The sequence below is a fragment of the Numenius arquata genome, unplaced genomic scaffold (genome assembly GCF_964106895.1).
Source record: "Numenius arquata unplaced genomic scaffold, bNumArq3.hap1.1 HAP1_SCAFFOLD_38, whole genome shotgun sequence".
NCBI classification, from domain to species: Eukaryota; Metazoa; Chordata; class Aves; order Charadriiformes; family Scolopacidae; genus Numenius; species Numenius arquata.
The window spans coordinates 765,054-783,949 of record NW_027415315.1 but is presented as its reverse complement, the minus strand read 5'-3'; the positions used below and the strand labels follow the sequence as shown (position 1 = coordinate 783,949).

The window sequence follows — 18,896 nt, the reverse complement described above, 5'->3', positions numbered from 1 at the left end:
GAACCAGCCTTAGGAGGTCCCTCCAGGAACTAAAGCTGCATTGCCCTGCACCCAGAGACTTACCACGTAGAGGGCTGTGAAGATTTCTGCCCCAGTGAGCTCTCAACAGCCTCCCACTCCCAACCGCCTTTAGCCTCTCGGTGCCTCTCAGGTCTCCTCTCGCTGCCTGCAGGCAGTGCCCCCAGCCCTGCTCCTGGGCAGAGCTGTCTCTCTGCCGCGCTGCCCCGTGGCCAGGAGCTCCCTCCGTCCCAGGAGCCCGGCCCAGCTCAGCAGCAGAGCAACAGCCCAAGGCAGCGCTTCCTCTGGCCCCTCTGGGCTCCCTCCAGGTGTCTCTGGGGCTCCGGGGGAACCTGCTGTGAAACAGGCTGAAGTCATCCCTGAAGTTCCCTCCCTCAGCTGGGGAGAGACACTTCTTTCTGCAGTGTCATTTCTCCCATGAGAAAAAGAGAGAGGTCCAAGAATCACCTTCTCATTGTCCCATCTTGAGACAGGACACCCAGACAAGGACAGGGAATGATCTCATTTGCCATTGCCGAGGGAAGGGATTCAGCCCCCAGTCCACGGCTGTAGTCCTCAGCTGCCCCCCATGCACAGCACAGACCCACAGGAGGTGGGATTCCTCTGCCCTCAGTCCAGGTGTGCACACAATAGACACTTCATGTGAGCTCCTTGTCTCGGCTCTGGGGGCATCTTCTTGGATGCTGGTGGGGAATCTTTGACAAAATGAAATGCCATCAGATGCCCACTTTGAGGAGGATAGAACCTGTGTCTGTTGGTTCTGTTCTGGGCAGCCTCTGCAGGAATTCACCTGATCAAATGGAGTCAGGGACCACAGGGAGAGCTAAGTTTCCCTCTGTCTTTCCATCAGCCAGGTTTGCTAGATCTCCATTGACTACAACGATGGCTGTGTCCAGACCATTCTCACATTGCCTACCCAAAGTCAGGGCAGTTATTCCATTTAATGACAAATACGGGCCTGTAGAGTTGCATGAGGTGCCACGGGTCTCACACAGAGCTACATCCATTGGGCAGGGGCAGCGGTGGCCCCGTAGAGGAAAGCCATCCCCACTCAGAGCGAGCGTGTGACAGACACCCCAGACACCATCGCCAACACATTCGGTGCCTTTGTGCAAGAAACTGACTGTCACCTCTGCAGCATGGCAAGGTCTGTCTCTTTACTTTCTAGGAGATGTAGGGTAGTCCATGAGGAGGAAGCACATCACATCAGGGTCTCCGTGCTCGTGCTTACACTTTCAAACTTGTGGTTTTTCTCTCCACCCCTGGTAACTTTAGTCACCCCTGGATAACACAGTCAAGGAACAGACACACCATTTTCACAGTGGGCCTGTCAGCAACACCTTGTCATTCCTGGAGACCAGGGACACCTCTGCCAAAGGCCCCAAGGGGCAGCAGAGACACCACTGACAAAACCCCTGTTTTTTTTCCAGGGCTGCCCTTCCCAGGCCTGTTTCTCTCTGCCCTTGGAGACAGCAGGGTTCACTCCCTCCCTTGGCATCCCATTTCAGCTTTGTGTTTCCATCTGCCAACTGCTCTGGCAAGTCTCTGCTCTGAAGCAAACCCTTTGCCCACACGGGGGCTTGGACACTTGGTCCCAGGTTTCCCTAAGACAAGTCAGAGCTTGGCCTGGTGCTACAGCTGAGGTGCTACAGCCCAAATGGGAACTGATGCCCTCAGCCAGGGGCATGGCCAGGATGAGCTGGAGCCTGTGCTTTTTGACATCCATGGAGTAACTGCCAAGGCACGGTGGGACAAGGCACACAGCTTGGGGTGCTGTAATGGGTGGTACAGGCGTTTTGTGAGAGACAGGCTGGAAGGATCTGGCGTGGGGTACCCTCAAAGTGAAGAAGTTGCTTGGATGTATGGAGCTCCTTAATGGGGCAAGTGACAAGTTGGGTGAGCCCTTGTCAGCGAGGGTCAGAGGAGGGGCCTCTGACCAGTAAGGGTGACATCGTGGGGAGAAATGAGGAACCCACAGTCAAGGTGGGGAAATTGGCGTAGTCTTTCCAAAGCACCCTTGAATGTAGAAGCCTGAACCTCACTGGGGACATTAATGGCCCTGGCGTTTCCCAAAGAGGAACACAGCAGGCTGCAAACAGTCCGGGCAATTTCTGCAGTGTCCTGGGAGAATTTCTGAGCGCAGCTGCCTGATGGGCCAACAAGGGTAATGCAAGCCTGGATGCAATCTTTGCAAGCAAGGAAGAGCTGGTGAGGGACATGAAGGTCAGAGTAAGCCTTGGCTGTTGGGACAAGCTCCCGAGTGAGGAAGGAAAGGAGGATACAAGAGATGCCAGACGTTAGAGGAGCAGACTTTGTCTTGTTTCGGGGACTTTTAGTGGGGATCTCATGGTTGGCAGCATTGAAAGGCAGCAGAGCTCAGTAGAGCCGGTCTTCAAGCACAGCATCCTCCAAGCAGAGAAATGGTCTATATCAAAACTCAGTTGAAACTTCAAAGTAAATTTGAGGCCACCATAATGACCTGTTACTACTTCAGGGCCAGTTAAGGAAGAAGCAAAGATAAGATGAGATCACTCCTAAATTTAGGAGTAAGATCTAAATAGATAGATCAGATATAAGTTTTGTGCGTCCATCATTACCGGCAAGGTCTCCCAGGCCTTTGTGCCTTAAGGCAGGACTCGAAAGGGAAACTGCCAACAATGGATAGGAATCAAATCAGGGGCTACTTGAACGAACTCAAATGTTGCCAGTCAGAAGGGACAAGATGTACAAATCTACATTACATAGAGGGAAGGAAAGTGCCATCAGCTTGCTGGTCCGTGTCCACGGCCTATGAAACAATAGTGAGAATTTAAAGACCAGCATCAAAGTTGTGACAATGAAGACTTCTTACACACTTATTACACCAGGGTCTTTGCTGCATATGTTTCAACTTCTACCTAACATCTCCCTTCAGGCATTGATGCAGTTACCCACCAAGAGGTGCCCACTACCTCCAAGATACCTGGGGTTGTCCAAGGCCACCACATGGGACTGGGAAATGTGACTCAGGGCCGCTGGGAGCTGTTTTGGAGCAGGAGCTGGTGGACAGGCAGGGTAGGCCAAAGCATCTCAGTTGAGAGAACTCATTTCTCTCCCTTGAGTGGAAAGGGAAGCCTGGACAATTGCACCCAATCTGTTAAGGGTTGGAGGAGAATGAGTGGGTCCAGATGCTGCAGAGTCTACTTGGAGATGCTTCCAGATCTGTAACCCAGATCTGTTGGAATCAATGGAGGCTTGACTTTTCAAATGAGAGCATTTAATTCACTTTTTCTCTTTGCTTCCCTGTGAATCGAGGGAGCTTGTGATTTCAGTGGGTGACTCACTGTGTGAGTGCGAGCCATTATGGACAAACAAATAGTGCTCAGGGGTTTTAAAGATCGGTGCTTGACACAAGGATGTGTTTTCTGTTGGTCTAAGGCCATCGTATATGATAAGAGGACTTAAAGGAGGTAATGAGGACGTAATTTACAGCAGAAGAGGGTATTTAATTTTTTATTATTTACGTCTTCCTTTGGTTTTTGGTTTTTGGGGTTTTTTTTGCAATTAAGAAACATCCTTCTATGTCTGCATGCAACTTTTTCTCTGAGTAAAAGAGGTGGAAACTGGTGCTGACAGACTGAAAAATGCAACTACGGACCTCAGTGGAGAAAGCTCAGACTTGGAACAAGGCTGCTGTATTCCCAGGTGGATGATTAGAGGGATGTGGATTGGAGGTTGGGAGAGAGACTGCCCATAGAGTGTCTGATGTAAAGGCTCTTGGCTTCCCTACATATCCAGCCTCCATTTGGAGATGTTTGGTGTCAATACCATATAGAGATTGCTGGTGTCACTTCATGTGTAGAGCAGACAAAAGGGGAAAAGTGGAAGAAAAAAAAATCCTTTCTTATTGTTTCTTTATTTTGAAGCATTTCCACTTCTGAAATCTCTCTAATTTACCAGGTAAGAACTGAGGAATTCAGAAAATTATGTCCAGAGACTTGGCTCATTAGTGAGTTTTGGTGTTAATGAGCCCTCTGGCGCCAAGTTCCTGAACTGCAGCTACTGAAAGAAGATAGAACTGTCCTCCTGAGAAGTGATAGTCAGTAACAAACCTCCAGGTTTCTGAGAGTGTTTGTGAGCCTCGCTGGGGATCATCACTGAGGAGACCATGGAGGGGATGATGAGAAAAGGAACCACCCTTGTGGCTGGTGAAGCAGGAAGTCAGAGGCACTGGTTACAGATTGAAAATCAAATGTGGAGGTGACTGTGAAAGCCCTTGATGTGTTTCATCAAGCAGATGTGCAAGCCTTGTCCCCCATCTCCTGGGAATGGGGATCCTTTCCCTCATGGGATGCTCAGGGCTCCTCCTGGGGGCAGGGAGATGTTGGGGGGTGCGATGCCGAGTGCAGGACAGCAGTAGGGCTCCTCCTGGGCTCTACGGAGTGAGTGGGTGGGTGAAGAGGTTGGAGCTGTAGGGATCTGGTTTCCTCTGAGGGACCTCAGTGGAAGAGACAGCAGCCATAGTCAAAAGGACAAGGATTTCAGTTCACTTGGGTTGTCCCAGCCCCCACAAAGGGGCCATCCCCACCACAGGCTGTCCTGCACTCTCCAATGCCGGTGACTATTTCTCTGCAGATTTTAACCACTGCCCACTGCTTCCCCACCTCACTCTGACCCCATGAGGTCTCAAGCTTTACTGATGACTCTTTGTCCTCACTGAGTATTAGTTCAAACACAAAGCTGTGGTTTTTTCAGGTTTTGCAAATGGCTGTGAGTTCCCAATAACCTTCGCAGCTTCTTCCAAAACCCTGCTAATGCTCCTCAGTCACCAAAGATGGCCCATCCTGTAGATTCATTTGAATCCTCTATTTAGATCCATAACCCAGCACTGAAGAGCACATTCTCCTTCCTCTGCTCCCTCACAAAAGAAACCTATTTCACTTCAGATATTTCATTTCTTCTTCCTGCCTTTGGCGCACTCACAGCTGCACCCACACTGCTCTCCCCCTGCACGCCCACGGGTCTCACAAACCCTTCCATTTCCCCTGCAGTGATGGGACCTCAGCCCAGGAGTTCCGTGCTGAGTCCAGGGTCATGGATCTTTCCTGAGGTCCATCCAAGCGTGGGGAGTGAAGGAAGAAAAGAGCAAGGTCAGCTCATGGGGCGTGTGAGCACAGCCACCCCGTACCCTGGACATTCCCCACCTGCCAGGCTGAGCCCTGCACACAGGATGGAAACATCTGTTCTCACCCCTGCTTTGCAGAGGAGGCGCCTTCCTTCCTGCCATCTTCCCAGGACAATCCTCTTCCTCAACCTCCACCTACAGACATCAGCTATTTTCCATTGATGGTTTCATACATGGTTTTAAGGATTGGCTGAAGCCGTCAACCACCCTCTTGTTTCTCACTGACATCCCCTGGCCCTCTCTCCCAGACCTACACATGGCCAGTCACTCCTGCCCAGGGCCACACACACTTCAGAGAAAGCCTTGAATATTTTAGATCTTCCAGGTTCTTTTTATGATATTCCTTGCTGTGCCCATAGCTCATGGTGAGCTCTCCTGGCCATGACAGGGACTTTTTGAGCATCTCTTCTGAAGCAGTTGGGTTTTTTTATGATTGTGTGTGCAGAAGGAGCAGTCACAGAAAATCCCCAAATGTATCCAGACAGATGCCGAGTGAAGTGCCAGTAAGGACCAGGGGAGCTCCCTCCATGCCTGTGGCATCCCAGCACAGAGACTGTCCTGAGAGGGTGATCCAGCCTCTGCCAGTCTCAGGAGAGGGAAATGAGCAGTGACCATGGCACCTGGGCACACAAAGGGTGGCTTTTGCAAGACCACCCTTCCTCTGAACCTCATTGGATATGTACTTCAGGGTGAACTTTCATGCCTGATATGACAAATACTGGTTCCATTGGCATTGCCCAGAGTTTTTACTACAAAAGCAGACCGCTATTTTTTTATTCTTTTTTTTTTGTAGATGCTGCCACCTTTAGGGAAACACCTGAGCTTCCCAAATCCCATGAGTGTGCTCAAACCACCCTTCCCTTGGGCTCTGGCATGTCATTTCTTGAGATGTAAACCTGGTGGGTCTTCTGCTGACAGCGCATCACTAACCTCCTGACCTTCTCTCCCACACCTACACATGGCCAATCACTCTTCAAAGGAGACCTTCAGAATTTTTGGTCTTTCAGGTGCTTCTTATAATCTTCCTTGCTTACTCCAAGTGATACTGAGCTTCCTGGCCATAACAGGGTCTTTTTGGCCATCTCTTAGGAAATGGTTGTCTTTTTATGATCAGTAGTCACAGAAAAGCACTAAATGTATCCCAACAGATGCCAAGTGAAGTGCCAGTACCACAGGAGCTCCACCCTTTCCTCTGGAATCCTGGCAAGGAGACTGTCCTGAGAAGGGGATCGAGACTCTTCCACCCTCTGGAGAGTGAAATCAGCAGTGACCATGACACCTGGGGACACAAAGGGTGCTCAAAGCAGGGTCAGATCTCAGTACCCAGGGCTCTGTTCCACATGTCTTGTCAGCTTTCCAGGACAGAGCCGGTGCAGCCTCCTAGGAAACAGCCTCTAGTGCTCGACTATCCTCATGCTGGAAAAGTTTCTCCCTATATCTATCCTGACTCCTTGTGTCTTCTTCCACGGACGAGAGCCTGACACAGTCTTCTCGGGAACTGTGCAATGGTGCTCCGTGTTCCCCACAAGATCTTCTCTTCCCCAGGATGAACATGCCCAACTCTCAAAGCCTCTTCTCACAGTACAAGTTCTCCCACTCTGCTGAACGTTGTGGTCCTCCTCTGACCTGGCTCCAGTTCTTTAAGGTCTCTCTGGCATTGTGCCATGTCAAAACCCTGGAAAATATTCTGGATATGGTGTACAAAATGCTGAGGAGGCTGGCTTTGCTCTGGCTTATACAGCCCAGGATGCTGTTGGCCGCCTTTTCTGATTGCTCATCTTTTAGCTAATGTAAACCAAGGACCACCAAAGCTTTTCCCGCTGAGCTCTCTTGGTCCTTTGGGACGGCCACCATGTGTCTGCTCTCCTCAGTGTGGTTTCTCCTACAAATGGTACGAACACACTCTTCCTTTCTGGGTCATTAAAAACCCACTCAAAAGTGCAGGTTGCGGTAGAGTGCCCTGCAGGACCCTGCCAGCTGCTGGCCTCCAGGCAGAGTACATTGACCGCATCCCTCTAAGGTCAACAGTCCGGCTTGTTTTTTACCCATCTACTTATCCACCGATGCAGACCATAATATCCTGTCTTGGACACAAGAATGGTGTGGGCGAAGATGCTGAAAGCCTTGCTGACCTCAAGATAAAGGAGCACCATTGCTCTCCCCATGGCTAGCCATCCTGTCCTTTCATCCCAGAAAGCGCAGAGGGTGGTGAGACACAATCTACCCAGGGTAAATCCAGCCCCTGGGTATGGTATCCGAGTGAAGAACTTGTGGGGCACAGCCTTTAGTTCCCCTGCTCTGCCATTGTCCATTTGTTAAAAGTGCCTGCAGCATTTGGGTGCTGCCAGTCGTCAGGGAGTTCCCCCAGTCTCCATCACCTCTCCAAGATGATGGAGAATGGCCTCACTGCTCGCTCAGCTCCCTGGGATAACGCTACGCCTGTCCCATAGATTGGGAAGGGCTGCGTTAGTTCAAGTGACCCCCTGACTTGGTCCCCTTCCACTGCTGCTTGTTCTCCTCCAGATTCCTGCCTCGAGTCACAGAGGCCTGGGAGACCTTGCTGGGGAAGACGGAGGAGAGGAGGACATGGGGAATCTCACATCTGTCTGCACCTCCTCTTACTGAATCCAGTAGGTAAATTACTGGCCACATGGGATCTTTGATTCTTCTTTAACTGTTCCTGAAGAAGAAAACACTCTCAATGGTGTCCTTGAATTGCCTTTCAAGTTTAGACTGAGGTGTGACCTGGACCATTGCTGTGCTTGGAGGATTCTCTCCTTGAACACCAGCTGTACTGACCCCTGCCAGCACGCCTGGGCAGGTTATTCCATCAGTGTCACAGCTCTGCCTCTGACATTAACGGCTCCAGCTCATCCTGTCTGTGCCCCTGCTTGAGGACGTTGCCACACAATTGGGTTGAAGCAACAGCTGTAGAACTTGGCCAGCTCATATCTGCCGTCGGTGGAACCAAGTGTGTGCAAAGGCTTTGCTTCAGAGCAGAGAGATGGCTCAGACAAAAGAGAGCTGCGTGTCTGTCCAGCCCCAGGTCTAAATACCCAGGATGAAATGGCCAAATTCACTCAATGAAACACATCCTCCCAGCTTGGAGAATTTAGATCATGCCCTGTCACCTTCCTGATGTCCTGCCTCAATATGGGACCAAAAAAAAAAAGGTGATTCTTATGCCCAAGTCTTTCTCATGACACTGCAAGAAAGAAGTGTCTCTCCCCAGCTGAGGGAGGGAACTTCAGGGATGACTTCAGCCTGTTTCACAGCAGGTTCCCCTGGAGCCCAGGGACACCTCCAGGGAGCCCAGATGGGGCTGAGGAAGTGCTGCCTTGGGCTGTTGCTCTGCTGCTGAGCTGGGCCGGGCTCCTGGGATGGAGGGAGCTCCTGGCCATGGGGCAGCGCGGCAGAGAGACAGCTCTGCCCAGGAGCAGCTCCTCTGCCAAGCGCAGCAGGGCTGAGGGCACTGCCTGCAGGCACCGAGGGGAGAGGAGCGAGGCAGAGGCAGGTCAAAGACAATGAGTAGTGGGAAGTCTTTGAGCTGAGACTTCACTGGGGGAGAGATCTTCACAGCCCTCTACACGGTAAGTCTCTGGACAGAGAGCAATGTAGCTTGTGCTCCTGGAAGAATCTCCAAAAGCTGGCATATCCCACAGCCTGTGGGACCTTTCAGGAGCACTCCCCTAGTTTTTCTACTGCAGGAAAGGAGGAGGATGTGCTGCAGAGCAGGGCTTCCCTGCTGCACCATCAGAGGGACAGAGCATGAAGGCTGCTTTTGCCAGGGACGGCTGTAGGGGTGTGAAGCTGGGAGTGCATCCAGGGGTGCCCAGGGCTGTCCTTCAGAGTAGGGTCCCTGCACCCCAGAGGGCTGCGTGCTGGGGCAGGGACTCTGCCGCCTGCCAGGGTCAGCTCTCAGCCTGACCAGAGATCTCCCCACGGAGCTTCTGTGGGGAGAAGATGTGGGTGAAAATAGCAATTACTGATAGGGGAGGCTCCTGCTGCTGAGAGTTTGCTGTGTCAGTTAGGGCTGGTCACAGCTCAAGATCTCCTCCGGGCATTCCTGAGGGCACTTTTCAAGACGGAGTTCCCTGGAAGTGAAATGTCTCTCTTTCGAGATCTCTCATCTTGGCTGGCTTGGTGGGCAGTGTAAAATTTACAAGGGGACTTTTCAATTGAAAGGTCAAAGGAGGGATTTCTCTATAGATTAGGAGCTTTCCTGAGTCTGTTTTTACAGTTTCCAGTTTTTCATTTTTTTACAGACAGCAGCAGCATCCCCTTTCCAGTCTCATCAGTGTTTGTGGGACCTGCTCTTCAGCCCCCGCACACACGGAGAGGCTGCAGGGCAGAGCTGGGCACACAGGGGCTGGGCTGGGGTCTGTGAGACCTGGCAAGGAAGAGCCGTGGGGCCAGAGAAGCAGCTCCTGGCAGGGAGAGCTCCAGGCAGTAGAGATGGGCAGGGAAGGGGGGAACTGCTACTGGAAACCCTGCTACAGGGGGCACGTGGGCACCTCCCAGCAGCCCCTGCAGTGCAGATGCCTTCCTTGGGCAATCCAGCCCAGCCCTAGGACCTCGTGGCCATGGTGTCTCAGGTGGGAGTCAGGTCTGTGTCCAGCAGAGCAGCAGAAGAGGCAAAGGACATCCCTTCTGCCATTAGCCCATTTCTGGTGACCAGCAATAGGGATGAGGGCAACTGTCCTGCATTATCACTGTCTGGGAGGTGACATGCCCAGCTGGGAAAGGGTAATGCTGTCCTGAGTGCCCAATGGCCTCTCCCCTTCCCTCTGTCAGACAGAACCTCACAGTATTTTTTAATATTTTTTCTACTGGAATGCCTTAAAGTTATCTTTTTATTGCCATCAGACTCCCTGGGGATGGGAATTTCAGCTGCAGAGTCACACGCTGATCCTGTTCATCCATTCCTGCAGGTGTGTCCATGGGAAGAAGGGTCCCAGCTTTCCTCTAAGCTGTGGGGCTGTGGGCAATGCAGCCTGTGGGGCTGGCGAATGAGTCAGTTTTCTCTTACTGAGATGCCAACCTTAGGACAATGGGGTGTCTCGTCTCACTGGGGTGTCCATCCAAGCTGTGAGCTCTCCTCCAGGATGCAAACCTGTCCCACAGCAGCACTGTGTTATCTGAAAGCCCCACGGAGAAACACAGAGACTCTGTGACGGAGGAAATGCTGTTGGGCTGGTGAAATGAGCCCCGTGTGTCCTTGGCTAGAAGTGGGGTGCTGAGACCTTGGGAAAGGGTGAGACATTTAGGGGTCTGCAATGGACCCCTCTGCTCTCAGCACTGTCTGGTGCCTTTTCAGGGTAACATGGGAGTGTGATCACCATCCACCTCAGAAAGTTGGAAGCCCAAACCATCTGAGAACAAGACAGAGAGAAAAACCAGCTCTGCACTGGGCCACAGGCAGTGCTCTTGCCTCGCCGGACTCACTCTGTTCTCCCTGAGTGCAGCAGAAATGCTGAGAGTTTCTGACATCCAAGAACACTCCCCAGGTGAGATGGGGGGAGCTGTGAGAAACCCCAGAACTCTGAAACTGCCTTCTATTGTCTCAGTTGCTTCTCAGTGGGAGTGCAGATGCTGACAAGCCCTTTTTTATTAGTACCAACTTCATCCAAGGAAGTCAAGCACCAGGACTGGCCCCTGCCCTCACGGTTCCCATTAACCCACTGCTGCAGAGCAGCGCTGTCTCCTTGGCAGCCGGGGGGCAGAGACCCTGCTCCTCATGACACACTCAGCCAGTGTCGACCGAGCTCATGGAATGGAGATGAGGAAGGTCTCTTAGAAAAAGGAAAGGGGGTGTGTGCAGCATGGGCAGAATCCATGGGAAAAGGATTTGAATTTGTTTAGTGAATTCTTGAGTAATTTACTGTATTTTCATCCTCTAACAGGTCCCCATGCCCAGAAGCAGCAAATGTCCAACAGCAGCTCCATCACCCAGTTCCTCCTCCTGGCATTTGCGGAAAAACGGGAGCTGCAGCTCTTGCACTTCTGGCTCTTCCTGGGCATCTACCTGGCTGCCCTCCTGGGAAACGCACTCATCATCACCGCCATTGCCTGTGACCACCACTTCCACACCCCCATGTACTTCTTCCTCCTCAACCTCTCCGTTCTTGACCTGGGATCCATCTCCACCACTGTCCCCAAAGCCATGGCCAGTTCCCTCTGGGACAACAGGGACATTTCCTACTGGGGATGTGCTACACAGGTCTTCTTCTTTCTCTTCTTTATCACAGCAGAGTATTGTCTTCTCACTGTCATGTCCTACGACCGCTACGTTGCCATCTGCCAACCCCTGCACTACGGGACCCTCCTGGGCAGCAGAGCTTGTGTCCACATGGCAGCAGCTGCCTGGGGCAGTGGGTTTCTCAATGCTCTCCTGCACACGGCCAATACATTTTCCCTACCCCTCTGCCAGGGCAATGTCCTGGATCAGTTCTTCTGTGAAATCCCCCAGATCCTCAAACTTGCCTGCTCACAGTCCTGCCTCAGGGAAGTTGTTCTTATTGTGGTCAGTGTCTGTTTATCATTTGGTTGTTTTGTGTTCATTGTGGTGTCCTATGTGCAGATCTTCAGGGCTGTGCTGAGGATCCCCTCTGAGCAGGGACGGCACAAAGCCTTTTCCACGTGCCTCCCTCACCTGGCCGTGGTCTCCCTGTTTATCACCACTGGCATGTTTGCCTACCTGAAGCCCCCCTCCATCTCCTCACCATCCCTGAACCTGTTGGTGTCATTTCATTACTCAGTGGTTCCTCCGGCAGTGAACCCCCTCACCTACAGCATGAGGAACCAGGAGCTCAAGGAGGCCATCAGGAAATTTATTTCAGGGATGGTTCTTAATAGCAAGAAATTTCCCATCACTCTTCAGAAATGACTCTCATGGTTCCCTGTTGCAGTACTGTCCTTTGTTTGCTATATTGTCATTTTTGTTATTATTATCTCTATTGTTATTTCCTACACGAACGTTTGAATCCTTCTTAGTTCTCTGGAGAACACTCTCATAGTTTCTCTGAAACAAAGTGGAATCATCCCAGTGCACTGATTGATGTTTGGGCTCTTCTTCCAAAGCTCATGTCATGAGTGGTGTGTTCATCTCTGCAGCACTTACGAGCACACACCCCCGCGGTCCCTCCAGTGTGGGCCTGAGTTTTGGGTGTGCTCAGGTGTCCTACCCAGTCTCAGAGCTGTTACCCACTTGGCAACTTCAGCCTTGGGTCTCTCCACATCCTGGTTTCCTCCTCTTCCAGCCAGCCCCACTTGGCGTTGGCCAGCAAAGCGTGTAGGTACATCCACACACACACAGACCCACACTAGTGAGGAGCTCACACAGCAAATCGCCAGAAGCAGAGTTTAATAAGAAGGCAGGACACACCGGGGGATCAGGCACAGGTTTTGGACAGAATGGCACCGAGCAGCCCCTCCCAAACTGCAGCTGGTCATAGAATCATAGAATCATAGAATTGTCCAGGTTGGAAGGGGCCTTTAAGATCATCTAGGCCAACCATCAACCTAACTCTGATAAAAACCATCACTAAACCATGTCACTAAGCTCTATATCAACCTGTCTTTTAAATAGCTCCAGGGATGGTGCCTCAACCACTTCCCTGGGCAGCCCATTCCAAGGCTTAATAACCCTTTCAGTGTCAATTTTTTTCCTAATACCCAATCTGAACCTCCCCTGGCACAACTTGAGGCCATTTCCTCTTGTCCTATCACCTAGGGAGAAGAGACCAAGCCCCACCTCTCTACACCCTCCTTTCAGGTAGTGGTAGAGAGTGATAAGGTGTCCCATCAGCCTTCTTTTCTCCAGGCTGAACAAGCCCAGCTTCCTCAGTCGATCCTCAGAAGACTTGTTCTCCAGACCCCTCACCAGCTCTGTTGCCTTTCTCTGGATGCACTTCAGCACCTCAATGTCTTTTTTGTGGTGAGGGGCTCAAAACTGGACACAGCACTCGAGGTGGGGCCTCACTAGTGCTGGGTACAGGGGGACGATCACCTCCCAAGTCCTACTCACCACGCTGTTCCTGACACAGGCCAGGATGCTGTTGGGCTTCTTGGCCACCTGGGCACACTGCTGGCTCATGTTCAGCCACTGTCGACCAACACCCCCAGGTCCTTTTCTGCCAGACATCTCCAGCCGCTCTGCCCCCAGCCTGTAGCATCCATGGGGTTGTGACACAAGTGCAGGACCGGCACTTGGCCTTGTTGAAGCTCATCCCGTTGGCCTTGGCCCATTGATCCAGCCTGTCCACCCTCCAGCAGATGAACACTGCCACCCAACTTGGTGTCCTCTGTGAATTCACAGAGGGTGCACTCGATGCCCTCATCTAGATCATTGATAAATATGTGTAAGAGAACTGGCCCCGATACTGAGCCCTGGGGGACACCACTCATGACTGGCCATGAACTGGAATGAACTCCATTCGCCATCGCTCTCTGGGCCCCTCCATCCATCCAGGGAGGTCCCAGTTAACTGCAGGTTAGCAAATGTGACACCCATTTACAAGAAGGGCCAGAATGAGGCTCCGGGGAACTACAGGCCTGTCAGTCTGACCTCGGTGCCAGGGAAGATTATGGAACAGATCATCTTGAGTAGCATCACGTGACACATACCGGAGGACCAGGAGATCAGGACAATCTAGCATGGGTGTATCAAAGGCCGGTCCTGCTTGACAAACCTGATCTCCTTCTATGACAATGTGATCCCTCCCCATTGTGGGAGATGTGGAGGTAGGAGGACGTCTTGGGCTTAGCGAACATGAAATGGTCAAGTTTTCAATTCTTAGTGAGGTAAGGAAGGGGGTGAGCAAAACCTCCACCTTGGACTTCCAGAGGGCGGACTTTAGCCTGTTCAGAACCCTGGTTGGGAGGGTCCCTTGGGAGAGAATCCTGCGGGGCAAAGGGGTCCGGGAGGGCTGGACGCTCTTCAAGAAGGAAATCCTAAAGGCCCAGGAGCGGGCTGTCCCCGTGAGACGCAAAATTAAAGGGAGGAGAAAATGGCCGGTCTGGTTGAACAAAGAGTTTTTGATGGGACTTAGGGAAAAAAGGAAAGTTTACCACCTTTGGATAAAGGGACAGGCAACTCAGGAGGAGTACAGAGATCTTGTTAGGTTACAGAGAGAAAAAATTAGGAAGGCAAAAGCCCAGCTGGAACTCAACCTGGCCATTAATATAAGGGACAACAAAAAAAGTTTATATAAATACGTCGACAAAAAGAGTCAGGGAGAATCTCCATCCCTTACTGGATGCGGGGAAAATATTGCGACCAAGGACGAGGAGAAGGCTGAGCTACTTAATGCCTTCTTTGCCTCGTCTTCAATAGTCGGACCAGCTACCCCCAGGGTGTTCAGCCTCCTGGGCTGGAAGATAAGGATGGAGAGCAGAACAACCCCCCCGGAATCCAGGAGGAAGTAGTTAATGATTTGCTTATGCACCTGGACATGCATAAGTCCATGGGGCTGGATGGGATTCACCCAAGGGTACTCAGGGAGCTGGCGGGAGAGCTCACCAAGCCTCTCTCCGTTATCTATCAACAATCCTGGTCAACAGGAGAGTTGCCAGATGACTGGAGGGTGGCCAATGTGACGCCCATCTACAAGAAGGGCCGGAAGGAGGATCCCGGAAACTCTAGGCCTGTCAGTCTGACCTTGGTACCAGAAAAGATCATGGAGAGGATCATCTTGAGTGAGCTCTCATGACAAGTGCAGGGCAGCCGAGGGATCAGGGCCAGCCAGCATGGGTTTATGAAAGGGAGGTCCTGCTTAACCAACTTGATCTCTTTCTGTGACCATGTGACCTGCCTTCTCCATGTGGGGAAGGCTGTGGACGTTGTTTACCTGGACTTAGGTGAGGCCTTTGACACCGTCCCCCAGAGCGTTCTCCTGGAGAAGCTGGCGAATCATGGCATAGACAAGTGTCCTCTTCACTGGGTAAAAACCTGGATGGATGGCCGTGCTCAGAGAGTTGTGATTAATGGGGTGAAATGCAGTTGGCGGCCAGTCACCAGTGGTGTCCCTCAGGGCTCAGTTTTGGGGCCAGTCTTGTTCAATGTCATTATTGATGTCCTGGATAAGGGGATTGAGTGCACCGTCAGTAAGTTTGCAGATGACACCAAACCAGGTGGGAGTGTTGATCTGCTTGAGGGTCGGCAGGCTCTACAGAGGGATCTGGACAGGTTGGATCATTGGGCCAAGGCCAATGGGATGAGGTTTAATAAGGCCAAGTGCCGGGTCCCGCATTTTGGTCACAACAACCCCAGGCAGTGCTACAGGCTTGGGGAAGAGTGGCTGGAAAGCTGCCCAGCAGAAAAGGACCTGGGGATGTTGGTGGACAGCCGGCTTAACATGAGCCAGCAGTGTGCCCAGGTGGCCAAGAAGGCCAACAGCATCCTGGCCTGTATCAGGAACAGCGTGGCCAGCAGGAGCAGGGCAGTGATGGTGCCTCTGTCCTGGGCACTGGTGAGGCCTCACCTCGAGTGCTGTGTTCAGTTCTGGGCCCCTCACTCCAGGAAGGACATTGAGCTGCTGGAGCGTGTCCAGAGGAGAGCCACCAAGCTGGTGAGGGGTCTGGAGAACAAGTCATACGAGCAGAGGCTGAGGGAACTGGGCATGTTTAGTTTGGAGAAGAGAAGGCTGAGGGGGGACCTCATTGCCCTCTACAACTCCCTGAAAGGAGGGTGTAGAGAGGTGGGTGTTGGCCTCTTCTCCCAAGGAATAATGGCAGGACCAGAGGAAATGGTCTGAAGTTGGGGCAGGGGAGGTTTAGGTTAATTAGGAAGAATTACTTGACTGAGAGAGTGGTCAGGCACTGGAACAGCCTGCCCAGGGAGGCGGTGGAGTCACCATCCCTGGAGGAATTTAAGGAACGTGTAGACATGGCACTTCAGGGCATGCTCTAGTGCCCGAGATTGTTGGGTTGTTTCTGTTTGTGGATGGGTGTGCTGTGTGGTTTTGGGTGTTTGTTTTGGTTTTGGTTTTCGTGTTTGGTTTTTTTTGTTTTTAGTTGGTGTGGGTGGTGGTTTTTTGGTGTGGTTTTTTGTTTTTTTTTTTTTTTTGTGGTTGGACTCGATGATCTCAAAGGTCCCTTCCAACCAAGAAGATTCTGTGATTCATTGAGGTGCTGTTAGGGAGTTCAGCTCTGGAAGGGAATTGCCCAGTGCCTGTCCCGACCTGTGGTCCAGGGCTGCCCCACAGCAGGAGGATGAGCTGCCAGAGCACTCGGGCTCCATAGCAAGGCAAGGGCTCAGAAGGAGAGCGTGGGAGTGAAAGAGCACAAGCTGGAAAAGACCAAGGTTGGTGCTCGCTGACAGAGCTGCTGTGCTCGGACTCTTTCCCCTCCACCTCTGCTCACAGGCATTGCCCTGCAGCTCCAGAGAAAGCCTGAGAGGAAGGGTTTTGGGCAACAGGTCACTGGATGGTTCTATATTTTATTTTAATACACAGAGAGAGCAGGTCCTCATTTATACAGTATGTAGATTTCACAAATTTGGAAAAATGCATAATTCGAAACAGCAAAACAAGTTGGTTTTTTTGGTAGAAAACATTATACAAAGTAAAGCAAAAAAAGAAAAAAACAACAACAAAAACCAAACAAAGGCCTAAACAAAGAATTAAAACTAACATAAACTACAGTACATGATCTTGACATATAATGAGTTACATTAACAGTGATTTGTAGAAGAATACAGTTTATTGTTTCAGAAAGTCATCTGGTCATCAGTTTCCACACTGCACCTTTGAGCTCTTTGTTCCTCATGCTGTAGATGAGGGGGTTCACTGCTGGAGAAAACACTGAGTACACAACAGCCACCACCAGGTCTAGAACTTGGGAGGAAATGGAGTGGGGCTTCAGGTGGGCAAACACTGCAGTGCTGAGAAACAGGGAGACCACGGCCAGGTGAGGGAGGCATGTGGAAAAGGCTTTGTGCCGTCCCTGCTCAGAGGGGATCCTCAGCACGGCCCTGAAGATCTGCACATAGGACACCACAACGGAAACAAAACAGCCAAAGCCTAAACAGACACTGACCACAAGAAGCCCAACTTCCCTGAGGTAGGAGTGTGAGCAGGCAAGTTTGAGGATCTGGGGGATTTCACAGAAGAACTGGTCCAGGACATTGCCCTGGCAGAGGGGTAGGGAAAATGTATTGGCCGTGTGCAGGAGAGCATTGAGAAACCCACTGCCCCAGGCAGCTGCTGCCATGTGGACACAAGCTCTGCTGCCCAGGAGGGTCCCGTAGTGCAGGGGTTGGCAGATGGCAACGTAGCGGTCATAGGACATGACAGTGAGAAGACAATACTCTGCTGTGATAAAGAAGAAAAAGAACAAGACCTGGGCAGCACATCCTGCATAGGAGATGGTCCTGGTGTCCCAGAGGGAATTGGCCATGGCTTTGGGGACAGTGGTGGAGATGGAGCCCAGGTCAAGAATGGAGAGGTTGAGGAGGAAGAAGTACATGGGGGTGTGGAGGCGGTGGTCACAGGCGATGGTGGTGATGATGAGTGCGTTTCCCAGGAGGGCAGCCAGGTAGATGCCCAGGAAGAGCCAGAAGTGCAAGCGCTGCAGCTCCTTCTTGTTTTCAAATGCCAGGAGGAGGAACTGGGTGATGGAGCTGCTGTTGGACATTTTCTTTCAGCAGGCTTGGAGACCTGTCCATGGAAGGAAAGAGAGTGAGAAGACAGGGCAGAATTCTCAGAAAAAAAAAGTTTTCAATTTCTCTTAGAGACCCACCCAACTGGCTTTTCCATTTCAAGAAGACCTTTAGTACTTCCATTTTGCACACTCTGGTGGGTGCTGGCTGACGATCCATCAGGGAGCTGTGAGCGCTGCGGGATTCACTCCTGCCCTACAGCAATAGTTAAACAGGAACTCGGGGCGATCTCTGATTAAATCCACTCCTGGCATCAAAGGGCTTTTCAGCTTTGTCACTCCCAATTCGCCCGACGGCAGAGCAGAGCTGGTCGGACTTTTTTTGTTTGATCTGTTTCAGTTTTGCCCACCACACCCGAGGAGTGTTTTTAAGGCAGAAATCTTTGGCATTTCTGATATGCCCCGAGCAAAACCTTGTGTGTCCTAAGAGCCAAGGGGACTGTCCCTCCGTGCAGAGCGAGGACAGCCCATCTGTCCATCGGGATTGCTCTCAGCTACACTGGGCTGGTACCACTTTGAGATGGAGAAAGATTGATCACACCAGATGTTCCCCTGAGAAGAAGTGGACACTGCTGAGAGAAGAAGAGCCAAATTTACAAGTGGAGGTCTCCCAACCCCCCACCCCATCTCGCTGGACCCAAGAAGGATCTCAGCTCTCCCCTCCCAGTCGGGGACACAGAGGGCTCATTGCAGCTGCCTACATTCAGCCCTCCAGCAGGACTGACATGGCCTTGCCACTGTCACGTCTATTCCGTGGGGCTCCTAGAAAACACAGAGATGCCGTGGGAAAGCTGTGCCCTTCTGGAGGGCAGCGTGGCACCCAACAGGACCCTCCAAGGAAAGAGTCCACTGTCCTATAGATGAGGAGTTTTGATGGGAGGGTCGACTTACCCTCAGCCCCACACGGTGCAGTCCCCAGAGACCCAGATATTCAGCAATTTGGATGCTTTTCCTCCACGGATAAACCTGGATGACAGGATGCAGCACCAGCATTCAGCTGCACCTGAATCCTCACCCCCCCACCACAGCCAAAAGAAGGGGAGGAACAAGGGCAGCA

The 18,896-nt window shown here is 51.7% G+C and overlaps 1 protein-coding gene across 1 annotated transcript; it reads left to right on the top strand.

Moving 5' to 3' along the window:
* Positions 1 to 11,108: 11,108 nt before the first annotated feature.
* Positions 11,109 to 16,987, top strand: LOC141478613 (olfactory receptor 14A16-like). Its single transcript, XM_074167641.1, has 2 exons — positions 11,109 to 12,023; positions 16,970 to 16,987. The coding sequence occupies exons 1-2, from the start codon at positions 11,109 to 11,111 to the stop codon at positions 16,985 to 16,987; spliced, it is 933 nt and encodes a 310-aa protein (XP_074023742.1).
* Positions 16,988 to 18,896: the final 1,909 nt, after the last annotated feature.